This window comes from Lathyrus oleraceus, chromosome 3 (assembly GCF_024323335.1).
Source record: "Lathyrus oleraceus cultivar Zhongwan6 chromosome 3, CAAS_Psat_ZW6_1.0, whole genome shotgun sequence".
Taxonomy (NCBI): Eukaryota; Viridiplantae; Streptophyta; class Magnoliopsida; order Fabales; family Fabaceae; genus Lathyrus; species Lathyrus oleraceus.
In genome coordinates this window covers 481,170,678-481,189,056 of record NC_066581.1, presented here as the reverse complement: position 1 = coordinate 481,189,056, position 18,379 = coordinate 481,170,678, and the positions used below count along the sequence as shown (strand labels likewise).

The 18,379-nt window shown below is 38.6% G+C and overlaps 2 protein-coding genes across 2 annotated transcripts; both read right to left on the bottom strand.

Annotated features, from left to right (window-relative positions):
* Positions 1-2,922: 2,922 nt before the first annotated feature.
* LOC127131747 (uncharacterized) lies at positions 2,923-7,649 on the bottom strand. Its single transcript, XM_051060663.1, has 2 exons — positions 6,880-7,649; positions 2,923-2,932 (listed from the first exon to the last, which is right to left on the bottom strand). The coding sequence occupies exons 1-2, from the start codon at positions 7,647-7,649 to the stop codon at positions 2,923-2,925; spliced, it is 780 nt and encodes a 259-aa protein (XP_050916620.1).
* A 470-nt stretch (positions 7,650-8,119) lies between these two features.
* Positions 8,120-9,404, bottom strand: LOC127131746 (uncharacterized). The gene is made up of 2 exons (XM_051060662.1): positions 8,901-9,404; positions 8,120-8,788 (listed from the first exon to the last, which is right to left on the bottom strand). The coding sequence occupies exons 1-2, from the start codon at positions 9,402-9,404 to the stop codon at positions 8,120-8,122; spliced, it is 1,173 nt and encodes a 390-aa protein (XP_050916619.1).
* Between the last annotated feature and the right edge of the window lie 8,975 nt (positions 9,405-18,379).

Here is an 18,379-nt window from a genome sequence, read left to right as displayed (position 1 = left end):
AATTACACACCACAAGATGGCAAACATGGAGCCCGACTGCCAATCAATGGACTTATGTCAGCATCCGAACCTAAACACACACAAAGAGGCAAACGTGGAGCCTGAATGCCAATTGCTGGACTTACATCAGCATCCGAACCAAACACACGCGCACTGGAACCCAAATGCCACTCGATGGACTTACATCAGCTTCCAAGCACACAACAACACAACAAGTTGATAGGGAGTCGGGGACTCGAGCCTATAACTGTCAAGCACACACAAACAGACAGACAACAAATGCTAAGGAGTCACAGACTCGAGCCTAGCAAAGGTCAGACAACACACACAAAAGAAAGAAAAGGCGCCCGGAGAGATCAGCTCAATCTCCTGCCTACATACTTCATCTAGTATGAAGATCAGGGCGATGTAGTTCCCCTACGCAGGGATAAAGGACTTAGCCTAACCAGATAACAGAGGGAGACACAACTAGGGAGACTACGACTCGAGCCTAGATGTTATCATGCAAATCATCCCTAAGTTAAGGTTTCTAGCTAAATGGCACAAGGGCCAACCTATCCTAAGTATGGTTCGCACAGGAAGCAAGCCACACACACACTTAACTTGCACAGGAAGCAAGCCAAGCAAAACCTACTTGCACAGGAAGCAAGTCTAAACTAATCCTAACTTGCACAGGAAGCAAGTCAAACTATCCTAACTTGCACAGGAAGCAAGTCAAACAATCCTACAAGCACAGATAGCACACGCTATACACAAACAAGTGGCTCAAACAAGGGTTAGGTTTTAGTCAAGGGGTCATATCAACCTCAACAAACAAACCTCTGGAACTGGGTGAATGTTGCTCTTAACCTTGCCATTGAGGGGCTAAGGTGAAGCAGATGAAAGGATGAAGTGAGGATGAGACCTCACAGCTCTTATCCCTGGCCTGGGAGAGCTCAAGACAAGAATGTGTGGGTTCAGAAAGTGGGAACCCTTCTACACATTAAAACTGACTCAACTGTATAATGGTACAAGATCTTGGGTTTGTATCGGCAATGCATCAACACAGTGGTGTGAGCAAAGCAGATGACACACTGAATAGTGGGGGATAGATTGCATATCCCTACCTTCCACCAATTGCCTCTTCACTTAGGAGGACTTTGACTCTATGCAGGGACAAAATTAAACAATCACAAACATTGCCTCTTAAGGAGGACTTCAGACAGTTGCCTGGCCAAGTAACAGGCCAGGTCTTCCAGACTACATGAAGTACAAGAGACATACCTCAATGCAAATTGCTTATACAAGCAAAGCAAAGCAAAAAGTTCACAAAGGAACTAAGCAACTAAAGCACCTGAAACAGTCAAGCAAATGTTAGTATGCAACCTCAAACAAAACAAACAGAAACAGACAACAACTGTCCATTAGAGACACATGGATGTGCAAGGCACAAGGCTTAGGGCCTGTGAGCCAAGCCATCTACAAAACAAGGAGGTTAGGCACAATATTCAAGCAAGCTCAGTCAAAAGAATTGGTCTCAATGGCCATTTGATGGTCAACCTGAAATCACAAACTCAAAGGTGAGTAGCAGGACCACTAGGGCAAGCCTAGGGTCAAGAATGAATGAGAAAGTCAAGACAGCAAGGGTCAAGTATCCAAAATCATGTTCAAACCACTAGGAAACACAACCAATTGGATTCACACTCATATCAATGATCATCATCATTTCATGAACCATTTAGGTCAAAACATGGCAAACAGAAGCTCATAGAAGTCAATAGCAAGACTTGCACCAAAAGCAATCTAAACCTTTTCCAAAAATCATCAAATAAATCATGATCAAACCTAACACATAGCATGGTAAGCATGTCAAATTTCATGGCATTTGGATGAGAGGAAGGCAGTCAATGAAAATCATGAAGTCAAACCACATTCAAGCATGCACAAAGAAAGTCAACAAGCATGGGTCAACTTCAAAAAGTCATATCAAATTGAAAACAGATGAGAAATGAATGAGATTAACACCAATGCCAAGCTTGAGATGTCTAGTTATCACATATCAAATTTCATGTCCATCTAATAAAGTATGAGAATTTCACAAATGAAATGGGAACATGTGTCACACAAAGTCAACAATTGACTAGGCAGGGGAGAAAATCTCAAACAAATGGAAAATAGCTCAAATAAATCCAAGAAAATTCACATGTGAACTAGACATACAAGAGTAGGTTCATGCAAAATTTGGGGTCATTTGGATGTAAGGAAGCATGGTAATGAAAATCATGAAGTTGGACATCAATGGTGTGACACAAGTTGTCACACCCTAATTCAAAAAATCATATCTCACAAACCACAAATGATAAATTCACAAACTCTACACCAAAATCACCATGAGTGTGTCTATTTTAAGCACAAAAAATTTGGGAGCCATTGGATACATTCTCATCATTTCACAAATGATTTGGCAAAGTGTACAAAATTTGGTCACATGTCATAAACCCTAAGGCCAATTAAAAACCACTCATCCAAAAATTCTGGAAAAATAATGATAAAAAAGTAGAGATCATGATGAACACAACACAAAAAATCCCATTCAAATTGGATCAAAAATGAGCAAGTTATGAATTTTGGAAGATTGGTAATCAAAGTGAAGAAATTAATTGAATTTATATTGAGAAAATGGCATTTTTGTAATTCTCTGATCCACTTAACCAAACACAGTCGTTTTGGGCACAAAATGAAATGTTTTCATTGGTTGGTGAGTTGAAAGAGGCCATGCACGTGTGAATGTGAAAAATTCTGGAGAAATAAATTGGGAAACTAGGGTTTATGTTCATCATCATCCCCAAATTCGAATTTCTTAATTTCTCCCCAAAAATGTCAATTGAGCATACCATTGTAATCATTAAACGACATACAACAACAATCCAAACCTTATTTTCATTAATTTGAACTGCACAGCAAGAAATCAAAGGAAACATTTTCATGCACCAAACTTTATCTCAACATATCTTCGTGAATAAGCAACTTTTTTTAAAAAGGAAAGCATCATGACACTCAGCATTGAAAGACCTACACCAAGCATGTGTCAATTTTAAAAAGGGTGGAAGTTGAAAACTCACCAATTTGGAAGAGCAGTTGAGTTGCTGATGCTTTTTGATGTTATTGAAATGCAACAATTGTCCTAGAGCCTTCTTGATGATGAATGGTGAAAGTTGTTTGACTTGTGGATGCTTCAATCTTGGATGGCCATGGATGAATGTTCTTCTAAAACAGCACTTAGAAGAGTTGCTTCCAGTTGTGAAAAAGCAATTGCAATAAGCTTAGAAAGATGCTTGGATGATGTTTAGGCAAGGCAAGGTTCAACCCCTCTTGAGTTCTTGGACAGATTTGTGTGATTTGATCAAAATGCCAAGGCAAAAGTCAATGCGGTTTTAGGGTGAGGTGCTTGTGCTGTTGGATGGATGCTTGTTGGTCATAGCAGAAAAAATGATGTGGAACATTGTGCAAGGCAAGGCAGGTTAGGGTTTATGTCATTTGGGAGCTATGTGTTTGGACAGCAAAATGACCTTGGCCAACAAGTGAAGTGTGTGTAAATGTGAAATTGGTTGGTCATTAATTCCTCATGACAGTCAAATTATGAACCAACCTGCTCCTTCCTATGGCTTATGCAAGGCAGGATTACAAGGCTTGTGGCAGGGTGCTTATGACAGGAAGTGCAAGTGACTCAGGCTTTTGACAGAAAAATGCAAGTGGCAAGGCTTTGGTTGGAAAATGCAAGTGAGGTTTTGGAATGCTACTGGTTTTTTAAATGACAAGAGATGGTATTTCATCTGCTGTTAGAAGCATGGCAAGGTTAGAATTTTTTAGAATGAATGAAGAGTGCTTGGTCTGCTATATGATGTTTGAAACCATTGTGTTTTGGACATGGGAGATCAAATGCAAAACAGCAGGGTTGCTTGTTGAATGGATCATGCCAAAGTGAGTGAGTTTTTGTGAATGAGGTTTGCCCTATCCATTTGCCTTGGCCAGAAATCTTGTCATGTCCTTGCTGTTCCTTCTGCTGTTGGCTATTAGCAGGGTTCAGTTTTTGGAAGTTTTGACAGCCAGTTTGAAAGTTAAGTAAGGTCAGAAATGAGGGAGTAAGTGAAGGGGGTTGGAATGGGTGAGGTTTGTTGGTTGCAAAGCAAGGTTGGATGGATGCTTGTTCTGCTGGTTTTTATGACAGGAAAATGGGGTGTATGTCCTGCTGTTCTATGTTGCTTTTGGTTTGGCCAGGTTTTTGTTATTTTGGTATTTTGGACCAGATTTCACACAATGCAAAAGGTTAGGTTATGTTATGTTGGTTTGGTGGTTGCAAGTAGTGACTGCTACTGGTTTCTCTCTTGACAGAAAATGATATTGAGGTTTGGCTATGTTGGGTTTTGGTGCTATTGTGTCTTGGACAGAAAAATGCAAAGTGTGTTTTTGAGATAGTGGGAGCCAAGGGTCTGTGGTGTTGGATGGTTACTAGCAAGGCTTGTTAAATGACAGAAAATGATAGAATGGATGTTGGAAACACAATGCAAGGCTCAGGTTCTTGGAAGCCCTTGACAGGTTTTCTTGATAGGCAAAGGCAAGGTGAATTCCTGCTGTGGGATGTTGCTCTTGGATGCTGCAGGGTTTGATTCTTAGGGGTTCTTGACAGCCATTTAGAATTGCCAAGCAAGGTTAGTTTTTTAGAATGTGAGCCATGCTTTTCTTCCTTGGCCAAAATGGTTTTGTGTGGCTGCGATTGTTGTTACTCATGACAGGAAATTGATGGAGGATATGGTGTCAAGCAGGGCCAGGCTAGGTTTTGTGGTGTTTTGGACAGAAGGAGTGATATGCCAAATAGCAGGGTAGGAGCAGTTAGCAGTTTTTTAGAGGAATGGCCAAGAAAATGAGTATCAATGCAGCAGTTCTGTTATGTTGTTGTGGTAAGGCCAGGTTTTTGCAGGGTTTTGGTGTTCTTATGTTGGACAGGGAATTTGAGATGCAAAGCCAATAGCTAGGTTAGTTTTTTGAGAGGAGGTGTTGGTTTGTTGTTGGTTTCATGACCTGAAGAAGAGATGCAAAGCAAGGTTTTCTTGGTTGGAAAAAATGAGTGATCCTCCTCTGTGGTATGCTGCTGTTACTAGTTTTGATGACAGAAAAAAAATGCAAAATGGCCAAGTGAGCAAGGGCTTTTGTTGGAAAATCAGTGAAGGTTGTTTGTGGCATGGCAGGGTTTGGCTCCTTTGGACTTGACAGCAAATTTTGAAATGCCAAAGGCAGCCTGAATGCAGTTTTGTGTGCAGTGTGTTAACCAATTTTTCTGCTGTCACATGTGGCTACAATTAATGCTTGGTCTTGACAGAAAAAGAGGAGTCCAGTTTGCTGCTACTGTCCTGTTGTTGACAAAAAATCTCCTTGCCAAAGCCTACTGTTGGCTGTTGTTTTTGGTGGTAAGGCAATGCCTTGTTCTTTTTGTTTTGACAGCCTTTCACATCTGCTGTTAGGAGTTGCTAATCTGGTTTTGGACAGAAAAACCTGGACCCCCAACAGCAAGGGTGAGCTAGGTTCTTGTTATGCAGTTTTTTTCTTTTTTATGACAGCCAAAATGAACTTCAGCCTCTTGCCCTGTTGTCTTTTTTTCTTCTGATCCTTGCAATATGACAGGAAAAAATGGGGGAAAAAGTTCTGCTATAGGACAGTACAAGTAAGGTTGCAAGATGTGGTAGCATGGTGACAATGTCCTTTCCTTCCAAAATTTAAGCAACTTAAGGCATGGCTTCTTGTACTACTGGTTTTTAGGCTGCAAGTGAGGCTCACCATGACAGAAAAATTGCTGCACAATTGCTGTCCTTTTGAGGTACAAGGCAAGGCATGGTGGATGCAAGGACAAGTATGGTGCAATTGTAACTTTCTTACAATTCAAGCAACCAAGTATGATTCACATGTGCTGCATATTTTGACTTTGCAAACACATTCTAAATGACATTTATGAGCTGTTCCAATTGGCCAAATGTTGAAAAAATGTTTAAATCAAAAAGTCAACTCTTGGTCAAACTTACATTTAAATGAAAAAGGTCAAAATATGCCATTTTGATTGGTGAAGTTTTGGCACATGAAATTTATATTTTTGGAAAGAGGGGATCAAATGTGACTTGTAGGAAAAAACCCCACCAAAATTGGTCAAACGGTTTGAGAGATATGGCCTTCTGAAGTTCAAGATTTTCTGAAATCGATTCGATCATAACTTGCCAACCACACATTGGAATTGAGAGTTCTAGGACTTTTTGGAAATGGGAGAACAAGATCTTCAACTTTCATGTTGGGAAAAAATTCATTTGAGGCTTGTATCAAAATGTAAGTTTGAGGATCAAGACTTTCCATTTATGGCAGTTTTCAGTTACAGGCCCAGTTTCCATTTTTGGAAATTTATGATCTGGCTTCAAATTCTTCCATGGTGGTATTTGGCATGGTATATGATGACTATTTGGACATGAATGAACTCTTACAAACCAATTCCAATCATCAAATCACTGATTAAATGGACAGTTGACCAACAGTTGACTTTTAGGGTTTCTGACTGTCTGTATATGAACTGCTGACCTCTGAGCCCTCAGCCCTTGACTTGAACACTTCAAATAGACCTCCAAGCCATGTGAACTTGTTGGACAAACCTCAAGGCCTTGATTCAATGAGAAATTCCCTTGCTTGCTTGGTTGACTGATCAGGAGATTAGTTTGACCTAATTTCTGATTGCTTGCTCTTGAGGCAACTGAGGGACAATGCAAATGCTATGCAATGGACCATGATATGCTATGACCTAATATGAAAATGTATGTATAATGGTAGGTGCAAATTTGAGGTGCTACAGATATGCTCAACAATTGCCTTCTATCGGGAGCTAGATCCATGTTGTACTTGTATTGTTTGATGAAAGCATCAGATAAATCTTGGAAACAACGGATGCGAGTCTGATCAAGGGTCAAGTACCATTTGGAAGAGGCACCTTTCAAACTGTCTTGGAAACAGTGGATCATGAGTTTGTCATTATCCACGTGAGCTGCCATCTTTCTATAATACATGATGAGATGACTTTTGGGACAAGTAGCTCCTTGATATTGATCAAGGTTGGGTGTCTTGAATTTTGCGGGGACCACCAATCCAGATACAAGGCACATTTCTCTGGCAGCAACACCAAAGATCTGATCACCTTCCATTGCTCTCGGCCTTTTCTCAATGGTTTCAACATTTTCTCTCAGCTTTTCATGTCTTTCATCACCTTCTTCAGACATATCAGGTATATCATACACTTGCTGGTGATCATCGAAGTACGGTTGAACTCGAGTGTGCATGGCAGTGGGTGCAAAAGTAGGAATCACTTGATTAACTTCAGTAGTTAATGGAACTGTGTGTTGAGTGGACTGTCCTTGAAGAGGAGGCACAAAACCATAAGGAAGACCAAAGGGAGGCCAAGTTGCTGGAGTAGTAACTGATGGCTGAAGAGTAATCACCGGATTGACGATCTTAGAAACAATTGCTGGTTGAGCATCCATCTTTGCACGTATTACTTGCAACATCTCCATGATTTGACCTATATTCCCATGTAGATTTGTAAGCTCTTCATTGACTCTTTCCATCTCTTGCTCTTTCTCGGCCATTCTACGTCGGGCTTGAGCTCTGGTGTTGTACTGGTGTGAGGGTCTCAGTGTGGAAACTATTGGAGAAGAAATGACGGAAATGAGTTTTTATTTTGATAAAAAATGCAAGTGTGATGACATGTGCATGAATGCAATGAAAATGCAAAATTTTAAAAGTTCCAAGGAACTTAAGAGATAATTGCAAACATCAAAAAGGCAAATAACAATGACCAAAAGAAACTCATTTCATTAAAGGGAGTTACAAAGTTTGAGTACACTTTCAAAAGTTCTAAATAAAGCTAAATAAAAGCTAAGTAAAGTCCTAAGGAGATTCCCCTAGTAGCCTCAAGTTGAGCTTCTTAATTTGTTCTTCCATCTCGGCCTTCTCGAGCACAAGCTTGTCCACGATCAACTTCTAAGGAGTATTTGACTGAACGCCATAGGAAAATAAATCATCTTGCACCTTCCTCTTCTTGTTGGAGAGCTCTTCTTCATTCTTCATTCTTCATCTTCAACTGCCTTTGAAGTTCTTCATCCTCATTTTTGATGATTTGATACTTGTTCTTCCAAGCGTCCCTTTCTCGATGCGCTTTGGTCAAAGCAATCTTCAACCTCTCTGCATCAGTCATGAAGATATAGGTAGGTTCTTTGTCAGCTAAAGGCAAAGGCTCTTGGCGAGGATAAGGCATTTTCAAGCTGATGGCCCTATCTTGCACCCATTTAAGATAAGGTTCTAAGGAGACACAATTTGTCTTCCCTAAGACTTTCTTTTCTAACTTATGAACATGGCGCCAAGCGTGCATAATCTTCTCTTTGAGCGTTTTGCAATCTTCACATTCCTTAAAGAACAAACCCTCCAAGTGAATATTCTTTGGCTTATCTCTCATTGGATATCCAAGTTGACTCCGAGCTAGGATTGGGTTGTAACTGATGCCTCCTTTTGTACCAAGGAGAGGTACATTAGAAAATCCTCCACAACTATCAATGATACTAACTCCATCATAGTCACGACTATACCAAACAATATCTGAATGTGTGAGAGACATATTCTTTTGTGACCATAAAAGACCATCCTTAAGATCCCAAAAAGCATGAGACCTGGCAAGTGAGAAATAAACCACTTGTACAACATAGGCACACAACATGTAATCATTCCTCCACTGTAAGAATTCCTCATATGGACAGAATGATAGGCATCAGCAAGCAAAGTAGGAACTGGATTTCCTATTAAGAAGATCTTGATGGCATCCATGGCAACTAAGTCATTAAAACTTGGAAATAGGAACAATCCATAGATAAGTAGAGCAAAAACAGCCTCAAAAGCACCACACTCCTCATTCTAGCAAAATACTGAGCTTTATTCATTAGAAACTTAGCTGTCAAACCAAGCATTTTTCCTTTTGTGGTCATGTGATCCCTGATCTCTGACATTTTCAAGTGAGTAGCCTTTGCAATGTCTTGATCTTTGGGATCTTCCTCCAAACCAGAAAATGGAGCTTGACTAGAAATAGGAACACCAATAAAATGAGAGTATTCTTCAAGTGTTGGCATAAGCTGATAGTCGGGGAAAGTGAAACAGTGATACACGGGATCATAAAATTGAATCAAAGTAGAAAGAAGTCCATCTACCATGTTGATCTTCAAAAGAGAGAGCAAATGTCCATATCTTTTGCTGAAAGCCTCTGCGTCAACAACCAAAGATCCCAATCTCCTTAGGTCTTCTAACTTAGGACTCTTGAAAGTGTACTTTTGAGTCTTTTTCCTTCCGAAATCCATGATAAACCTAATGTTTGCAACAAAAGTTCTTAAGTTCCTTGAAAACTTTGTTAAAAAAAATGTTTATGATGCATGGATGTATGAATGCACAAACACACAAACAAGGGTCACACACAAATAGGGTTCAAAGGTTCGACGTTGCGAGCATGAGGCCATAGGTGTAACCATCCCAAATGTACTATGGGTTTATTTTGTACCTGTACAACGGGTTCTACAAAGGTTCCCAAAAATCATTGACCCATCTTTCGGATATTATCAACACACCAATTACTTGGGAGTTAATAATATTCTCAAGAGAATCTAATTTGAGTGTAGTATCACGTATCAACTATTTCAGATTTACACCTTCATAGTCATCGCACTACATCCTAAAGACCAAGTGGGGTAAAAGGGGTTACTAAGGTCCTCAGCTTCTCAGTTTACCCAAATCAATATAGTATGTGTTTTCACAATTGCTTGATCAACAATACTAATTGTAAAGGGAACCTCCACATGAGTGATGGATTCTCAAGTCAGCTTGTTCGGGATTAAACTCCCTATAAGCCTTCTTGACTATACCACATCCTATCTTATTTATGTACACTCAAGTCTGGGTTAGGACTTACCTCACCACACAATGGATCACCCAAAACAAATGTCCAAACAAACAAGGAAAACAACTAATAATAACAACACAAATATAATTAAAATAGGTCTAACCCTCTTTCAATGTGTCCCTAGTGAAGTCGCCATTTCTGTCGCGGTGAGAATCGGATATCAAGTTATTGTATTAACTTGAATCACAAAACATTAAATGTTCACCACCGAACTTTAATTTATCCAAGGGAAAGGGAAAAGATCGAATAAAACCCTAATTATGCAATGTAAAAACAATGCGAAGAGATCTAAAGTTCGGGGGTTGGTTATACTAAGGGAAGGTATTAGCATCCTCAATATCTATAGTATCCTATAGGAACCTTTATAAAGTATTTGTGTTATGTTATTATTTGTTTGCTATTATTTGAAAATGTTTTATTGGGAAGGACCTAAAGGTTTTATTAAGTTTGCTCGCCAAAACTTCGCGGTCATGTGCCTACGTATCCTTATAAGGATGGAATCATAGCAACCGTAGTTCACCTAACTAAGGGTGAAAGAACACTTGGTAGTGATCAAGGTTCCAAGGGGGGAAGTAAGTGTTCATAACAAACATACTTACAAGAGTTATAAACTCTTACTTAAATCTAAGTTGAAAGTGAGAATGACTCTAACAAGGTCAAAGGGAAACTAGGGATTGCTAAACTACCTATGACATTAAGTCAATAAAGAGGTCTTTCCCTTGGATTTGGGCAAAAAGATAAACAAAATATAAGCAAGATGAAGAAGATGTTCAAGCATGACATCAACAAATATAAGCACATGATAAAGAAAGATGTTCAAGCATGACATCAACAAAGATAAACAAATGGTAAATAAGATGTTCAAGAATGACATCAACAAGAATAAACAAGGATGAAGAAGATGTTCAAACATGACATCCACAAAGATAATCAAATGAAGAAGATGTTCATATATGACATCAACAAATATAAGCACATGATAAAGAAAGATGTTCAAGCATAACATCAACAAAGATAAACAAATGGTAAATAAGATGTTCAAGCATGACATCAACAATAACAAACAAGGATGAAGAAGATGTTCAAACATGACATCCACAAAGATAATCAAATGAAGAAGATGTTCATACATGACATCAACAAATATAAGTACATGATAAAGAAGGATGTTCAAGCATGACATAAACAAAGATAAATAAATGGTAAGTAAGATGTTCAAGCATGACATCAACAAGAACAGACAAGGATGAAGAAGATGTTCAAACATGACATCCACAAAGATAATCAAATGAAGAAGATGATCATACATGACATCAACAAGAATAAACACATGATAAAGAAGATGTTCAAGCATGACATCAACAAAGATAATCAAATGAAGAATAAGATGTTCAAGCATGACATCAACAAGAACAAACAAGGATGAAGAAGATGTTCAAACATGACATCCACAAAGATAATCAAATGAAGAAGATGTTCATACATGACATCAACAAGAACAAACACATGATAAGGAAGATGTTCAAGCATGACATCAACAAAGATATGAAATCATGATCATAATAATATCAAGCATGGTAGGTATACACATATGTACAACATGTGAACATGGACAAAGGTACAACAACATCAATCAAAGATGTATAAAGTTAGACGAATATGAATGACATGGATATATCATCATGAAGGAACAAAGATGAATGACATAACAATTCATGAACATATATATGGATGTCGTAATAAGTATGAATGAACATGTGTATGCATGAAGTAAGACATGGTTTAGACATAACATCAACTTGATCATGAAAACAATTTAAGGTATTAAATACATGCATGTTAATGTTCAACATCACACAAAAAGTTTGAACATGTAAACATACAAGTCATACAAAGACATGTTATCACAAGTTTAAAGAATTTGTAAACACATAAACAATAAACAAACACAATGGCACAAATGCACACAAAGATTCAAAAAGACATGAAAGAATGACATGCTAATCATGGATCCATGGCAAAATAAACACACAAAAGTTCATGGCATAGTAACAAAAGTTCAAAGCGCATAAACATGTAAGCATACATTAAAGTAAGTCAAAATTAGGTCAAAACCAAAAGGAAAATATTAAAAACATCAAACAAATTTCATATATGATGCAAAACATTCATACAAGTCATGGTGATCAAGAAAAATTAAAGTATCAATCAAAGAAAGTCATTTGAAACCCTAAAACAATCCTAAAAAGGTACCAACTTTAGACAAGTATAAGTATATTAAAAATAAATAAATTCTGGAATTTCTTTTCACCATCATAAAATAGACAAAATTATAAACACATAGCAAAAAGAGTGGCTCAAAAAGGCTTAGGTATCATAAAGTTATGAGTCTTTGAAGTTATTGAAAATAACAAAAATAAATAGGCAAAAAAACAATGAATAAAAATAGGTCTTGGACAAGCAGGATTTGAACACCAGACTTCTTGCACACACAAAGCCTTAACGCACACACTCTAACCGCTAGGGCAGTGATACATCCATTAACTTATTTTCAAACATTAATATATATAATAAAACGATTCTATAAACTGGAAAATGATATCAATTCATCATCTTCTTCCTTGTGTTCTTGCATTTTTTATTAATTTTTTCTCAAAACTTCAAACAACCATAACTCTCTCAATTTTCCATGAAATTAAAAACTGTAAGAACCTAAATTGCTCTATTTTTCGCAAGGAATCTAATGGTGTCATTATCTCATCCTAAAACTCGATGTACAAAGCGTGCCAAGGCAAAAACCAGAACTGCACTTTTAATTTTCAAACAATAAAATCTCAATGCATGAGCATGGTATAATGCATACAGTAGCAAACATACAACAAATAGACTATGTACTACATTTTAACTTCAATAAGTATTCAAGAATGATACATGAACAAGAGTTTCAAGTGAGAGTGCACTTACCTATTGGAGAAAGTCCAATGCTTCTTCTTAGCTACTACAGAGATAAAAGAGAGATTCCACCAGCCTTGTTGGTCCTTGAGGATAGTGTTTGAACAATGAGAATGGCCAGAAACAACTTGTATCATCTCACACAAATGTTCTTGCAAAGTGAAGAGGTGAAATGGTGAATGATAAAATAGATGCTACAGAACTTGTTCAAGTGATTAAACAAGCTCTAAATGATGTCTAGAGATGATTTGTGGTGTTTGTTTGAAAGATACATGTGGAGAATAAGTTTGGTTAGAGAACTTGCAAAAATAGTGTGTTTTTGCAAATTCTAATGGAAGGGGAGTTTGATGAAGTGTTGAGGGGTTATTGTTGTGTCTTTTGAGGCTTAAGGGATCCCTCTATTTATAGGAAAAGAGTGAGGATTGGAACTGATTAGAAACAAAAGTTGTGAAGTTATGGTTTTGGTTGAGAATGAATGAGAAGTTTGCATGAATAGTTGGATTTCAAGGAGTTTGTCATATCTCCCTAGCCTCTACAAGATTGCTTCTGATCTCTTAAGATTGTTTGTGATCTTTAGGGACAAGTTTCAAGGGTGAAAGAGTGAGTTGTTGGCATAAAGTTTGCTTTATCAAAGTAGTAATGTGACCTTTTGCAAATTCACCCATAAATGGTATAATGCAATGGACAAAACCTCATCTCCTTGTGAAATGCACTTAGGATTCATATAAACATCTGATTATGGAGAGATTTATACACAAGAGGACCTGCAATCAAGAGATCTTCACATTTGAAATGGTTTTCCTCCAAATATTCATCATGAACATGACTTGAAATTCAAGTTTGGAACCCCAACTTCCCATTTTCTAAACTCACGGCTCATGCATGGGAAAAAATGTACTTGTACTTTTTAAAAAGCCCCAAACATGCTCTACAACTTTCATGTTTTGAGTTTTTTCTGAATCAAAGTGGATCATGATGAAAATTGGCAGTAAAGTTTATCACTTTTTAGGGATCAAAGCTGACTTGAAAATTTTCTAAGTGTTTCAACTTGAGACACCAACTTTATGTCCTCATAACTCAAAATCCTTGCACTTTTATGGAATCAACCCTCTAGGACAAAGTTGAAGTACGGAACAAGAGCTTTCATTTGAGCTTTGTATCAAAGAAAATGGATGCTCGGATTGGAAGTTATGGCTTGAGAAAGTAGTGCACTTGAACATGAAATTTGGATACTTAGTGAAATTTTCAATGTTTTCAAGATTACCCTTTTTGCAAGTAACCTCATTTATCTTGATTTTTTTAATCAAATTCATCAATTAAGCATATACTCATGAAATTTAACTTGAGAAGTTCATATTTGATCATAAATCTCAAAAGTCAAAGGTTTGACTTTGTAATGCACTGATTGTGTATCTGATGAATTTGAATTTCTTGATCTTCAATGAATTCAAACTCTTGAGCCAATTGAACATCATGGATGGTCTCTAAGATATAATTTAGTGTGTTAATCCATGTCTCAAAGCTCGATATCATGTCTTGATCAAAATTCTCAGATGAAATTGAATGTTGTTGAGAAACCCTAATTAGTGAGCCAAATGAAAGTGAAGCTTGATGCACTTGTGATTAGGCCACAATACCCTTATTTGTTGATGGAGAGAGATCTCTTGAGTGTATGAGAACTTCATTTATTGATGACCAATCCAAAACTTTGAATGATCAATCCTTTGAGCTCTTTGAGGGAAACCCTAATTCACATATGAAACAAACCAGGCATATCTTGATCTTGAGGTTAACTATGCATGAATGATGTCTATGATGAAAATGATTATGAAATCTAGGGGTAAATTTTGGGGTGTGACAACAGGGATATCAAAATTTGGAGAAGGAGAAGGATTATTGTATTCAATGGGGTTAGCAACCAACCTGCATAATGATTTGATATTTTGATTTTAGAGAAGTGAATTTGTGACCAAATATTATGCAAATTGACAATTATATTGTTTATTTATGTTTTTTGTGATTACCATTTTCAGAATAAAACAAAAAGTAAAAATAAGACATCATAGATGTGGATGAATAGAATTAATTTTATTAATGATCAATTTGAAAATGCCCAAATAATGTTCACTTCTCCCTTAGGCATATGAGAAGGATTTTAAAACACATAAAAGCAATTACTTAGATCGATGCAAAATAACAGGAATATCAACAGCAGTCCAATTGTTTCAAGCCTTTCCATGCATCACAAAATTGGTGTAGTCCTCTTCTTCGTCATCCTCTAGCACGACAGCTAAGTGTTGTTCATTTCCATGAATGAACCCTCCGCTACGGAAGCTAAGTTGCATATCTTCAGTCCTTGCGGTTCACGAACCTTTCTGGAACCCCAAATCGGTTCTGCCTTTGTTATCGGAGACCTCTACCGTGCGCCCCCACTGATCAACATTGCCTTCTTCCGCAGTCTTCTTAGCATCTTTCAATAAGGACATAGGTGCCCCAACTCTCTTTTCAGCAGCAATAGATAAGGCTTGGAACGAAGTTCCAACCTCAACCTTAACTTCAACGTAAGAGAAAGATGACAAGTGGCTAACCAACAGTGCCTTCTCTCCACCAACAATCACGAGCTTGCCATTTTTCACAAATTTGAGTTTCTGGTGCAAAGTTGAAGTAATAGCTCCTGCCTCATGGATCCATGGCCTTCCCAACAAGCAATTGTAGGCCGGGTGGATATCCATTACTTGAAAAGTAATTTGAAAGTCACTCGGACCTATCTTAACTGGAAGGTCCACTTCACCACTAATTGTCTTGCGTGAACCATCAAAAGCTTTGACAATTACGCCGTTATACCTCATAGGCGCTCCTTGGTAAGATAACTTTGACAGAGTTGACTTCGGAAGTACATTCAGTGACGACCCAATGTCAACAAGCACATTTGACAAAGCATCCTCTTTGCAATTCATAGAAATGTGCAAAGCCAGATTATGGTTCCTTCCCTCCTCAGGGAGTTCTTCATCACATAAGCTAAGATTATTGCAAGAAGTGATGTTAGCAATGATATGATCGAATTGGTCTACTGTAACATCATGTTCTACAAAAGCTTGTTCTAGAACTCTCTACAGTGCTTCTCTGTGCGCTTCAGAATTCATGAGTAGAGACAACACTAAGATTTTTGAGGGGGTTTGGAGCAGCTGCTCCACCACATTGAACTCACTTCTTTTAATTAACCGAAGTACCTCATCATCATTGTTAGCTTTCAAATTGCTGGATTCACCAGACTTACCCTTTGAAGCACCAACTGGATCTGCAACAGGTACTTCTACCTTCTTACTGGCAACTGATTCTTCCTTATCCTTTGGGAACACTGGCCCAAACACACGACCACTGCGGGTCACCTTGGTAACATCAGCAATGCTCACCACAACGCTAGTCGTAGGCAACGGGACCTCTTGACCACCCTCTATCATTGTAGCATTATACTGATATGGAACAACTTTATCATATGAATACGGGACTGGGCCCGCTAACCGTATTACCAACGACGATACTGATCTATTACTGACATTATTATTGTTGTTGCTGTCGTACTGGATTACCAATCTCTCTGGCTGCTTGAAAATGGGCAATATGACATTGACATCGTCATCTACATGACAGGATTGAACAATCTGAATCATGCCTTCATCCATCAGTCGATGGATGTCCCTTTTCAAAACTTCACAACCCCTCGGGTTAACACTATAAACAGCACAACCATCATGGTCATGCTCACAATCACTTACCAAAGAACCATCCTTATGCATCTGCACTAAGGACCTCTTGATAAAACGCACATCAAAAACTTTAAACTCGCCAGGACAACCATCCACCATATTCACAGAAGAATTCCCATGGACGGGCAACGGATTTGCTTTCACATTCGGCGTGCGGTCCTCGAAGGACACCATTCCACTCTTCATTAGCTTATGAACCTCATACTTGAGTGGATAGAAATTCTCGATATCATGTTCGGGTGGTCCTTGGTGAAAAACACAACGGAGCTCAGGCTTGTACCACCAAGGAAGTGGTTCTGGAATTTGCGGCAGGTTTCTCGGTTGGATCAGGTTCTTGAGAACCAAAGACGGGTATAATTCTGCGTATGACATAGGAATCAGGTCGAAAGAGACCTTCTTCCTCTCAAAGTTTTTTCGATGATGATTGTTGTTGGTATTGTTGTTGTTGTAGGTGTTTGCTCGTTGTTGCAGTTGACGTCGTGGTTGTTGAACTGGTGTTGATTGTTGATTAGAAAATACCGGGATAACGGAATATACTTGATGGTGATGTTTATGGGATGTTGGATTCCTTCTGATTTGAGGCCTCCTCTGCCTCCCACTGCTTATTGCATTCGCTTCATTGTCCTTTCTCTTGTTGAAACTACTGCCACACCTCTTGCTTGACGATACCTCATCTTTTGACAAACGTCCCTCTCGGACTCCTTCCTCAAGCCTCATCCCCATGTTTACCATTTCGGTAAAGTCACTGGAGGCACTAGCAATCATTTGTTCATAATAAAATGAACTCGGGTTCTTCAGAAATATCTTTGTCATCTCTTTTTCCTCCAAAGGAGGAGTGATATGGGCAGTCAATTCCCTCCATCTCTGCGCATACTCTTTCAATGTCTCTTTATCCTTCTGAGACATAGACCTCAACCGGTCTCTATCAGGCGCCATGTCCATGTTGTACTTATATTGCTTGACAAAAGCCTCTCCCAAGTCATTGAAAGTGAGAATGCTTGCACTATCCAGCCCCATATACCAACGGAGCGCAACACCGGTCAGACTGTCCTGGAAATAATGGATCAACAATTGATCATTATTGGTTTGAGTAGACATCTTGTGAGCATACATCACTAGATGACTTAGCAAACAAGTATTCCCTTTATACTTTTCAAAGTCAGGCACTTTGAACTTCATCGGGATCTTGACGTTGGGCACTAAACACAACTCAACAGCATTTTTTCCAAACAAGTCCTTACCTCTTAATGTCTTCAATTCCTAGCGCACCTCAAGAAACGGATCTTCCATTTCATCCATTTTCTCGTAAACATCCGGACCCTCAGACGGCTCAGAGTGATAAATGGTGTCCTCTACACGAGGTAAGGTGTGCACAACGGGCGGTGGCACAAACATGACCAGGCTAGATGTCGGCATGGAAGCAAAAGTAGGCGCAAAGCCTTCAGGCATAAAGTTGGACGGCATTCCCCACGGGAATCCGGAAGGCATAGTGGGTGCAAAATGAGTGGTGGCAGCAGGCATGGTAGAGGTAGCCACCTCTGAAATAACCGTCCTCGCAGGAGGAGTTGCAGACGTTGGAGAAGATTGACTCTGAGTAGCAAGAACTGACTCCATCATGGCAGTCAGGCGGGCGATCTTGTCCTTCAGCTCTCTGTTCTCT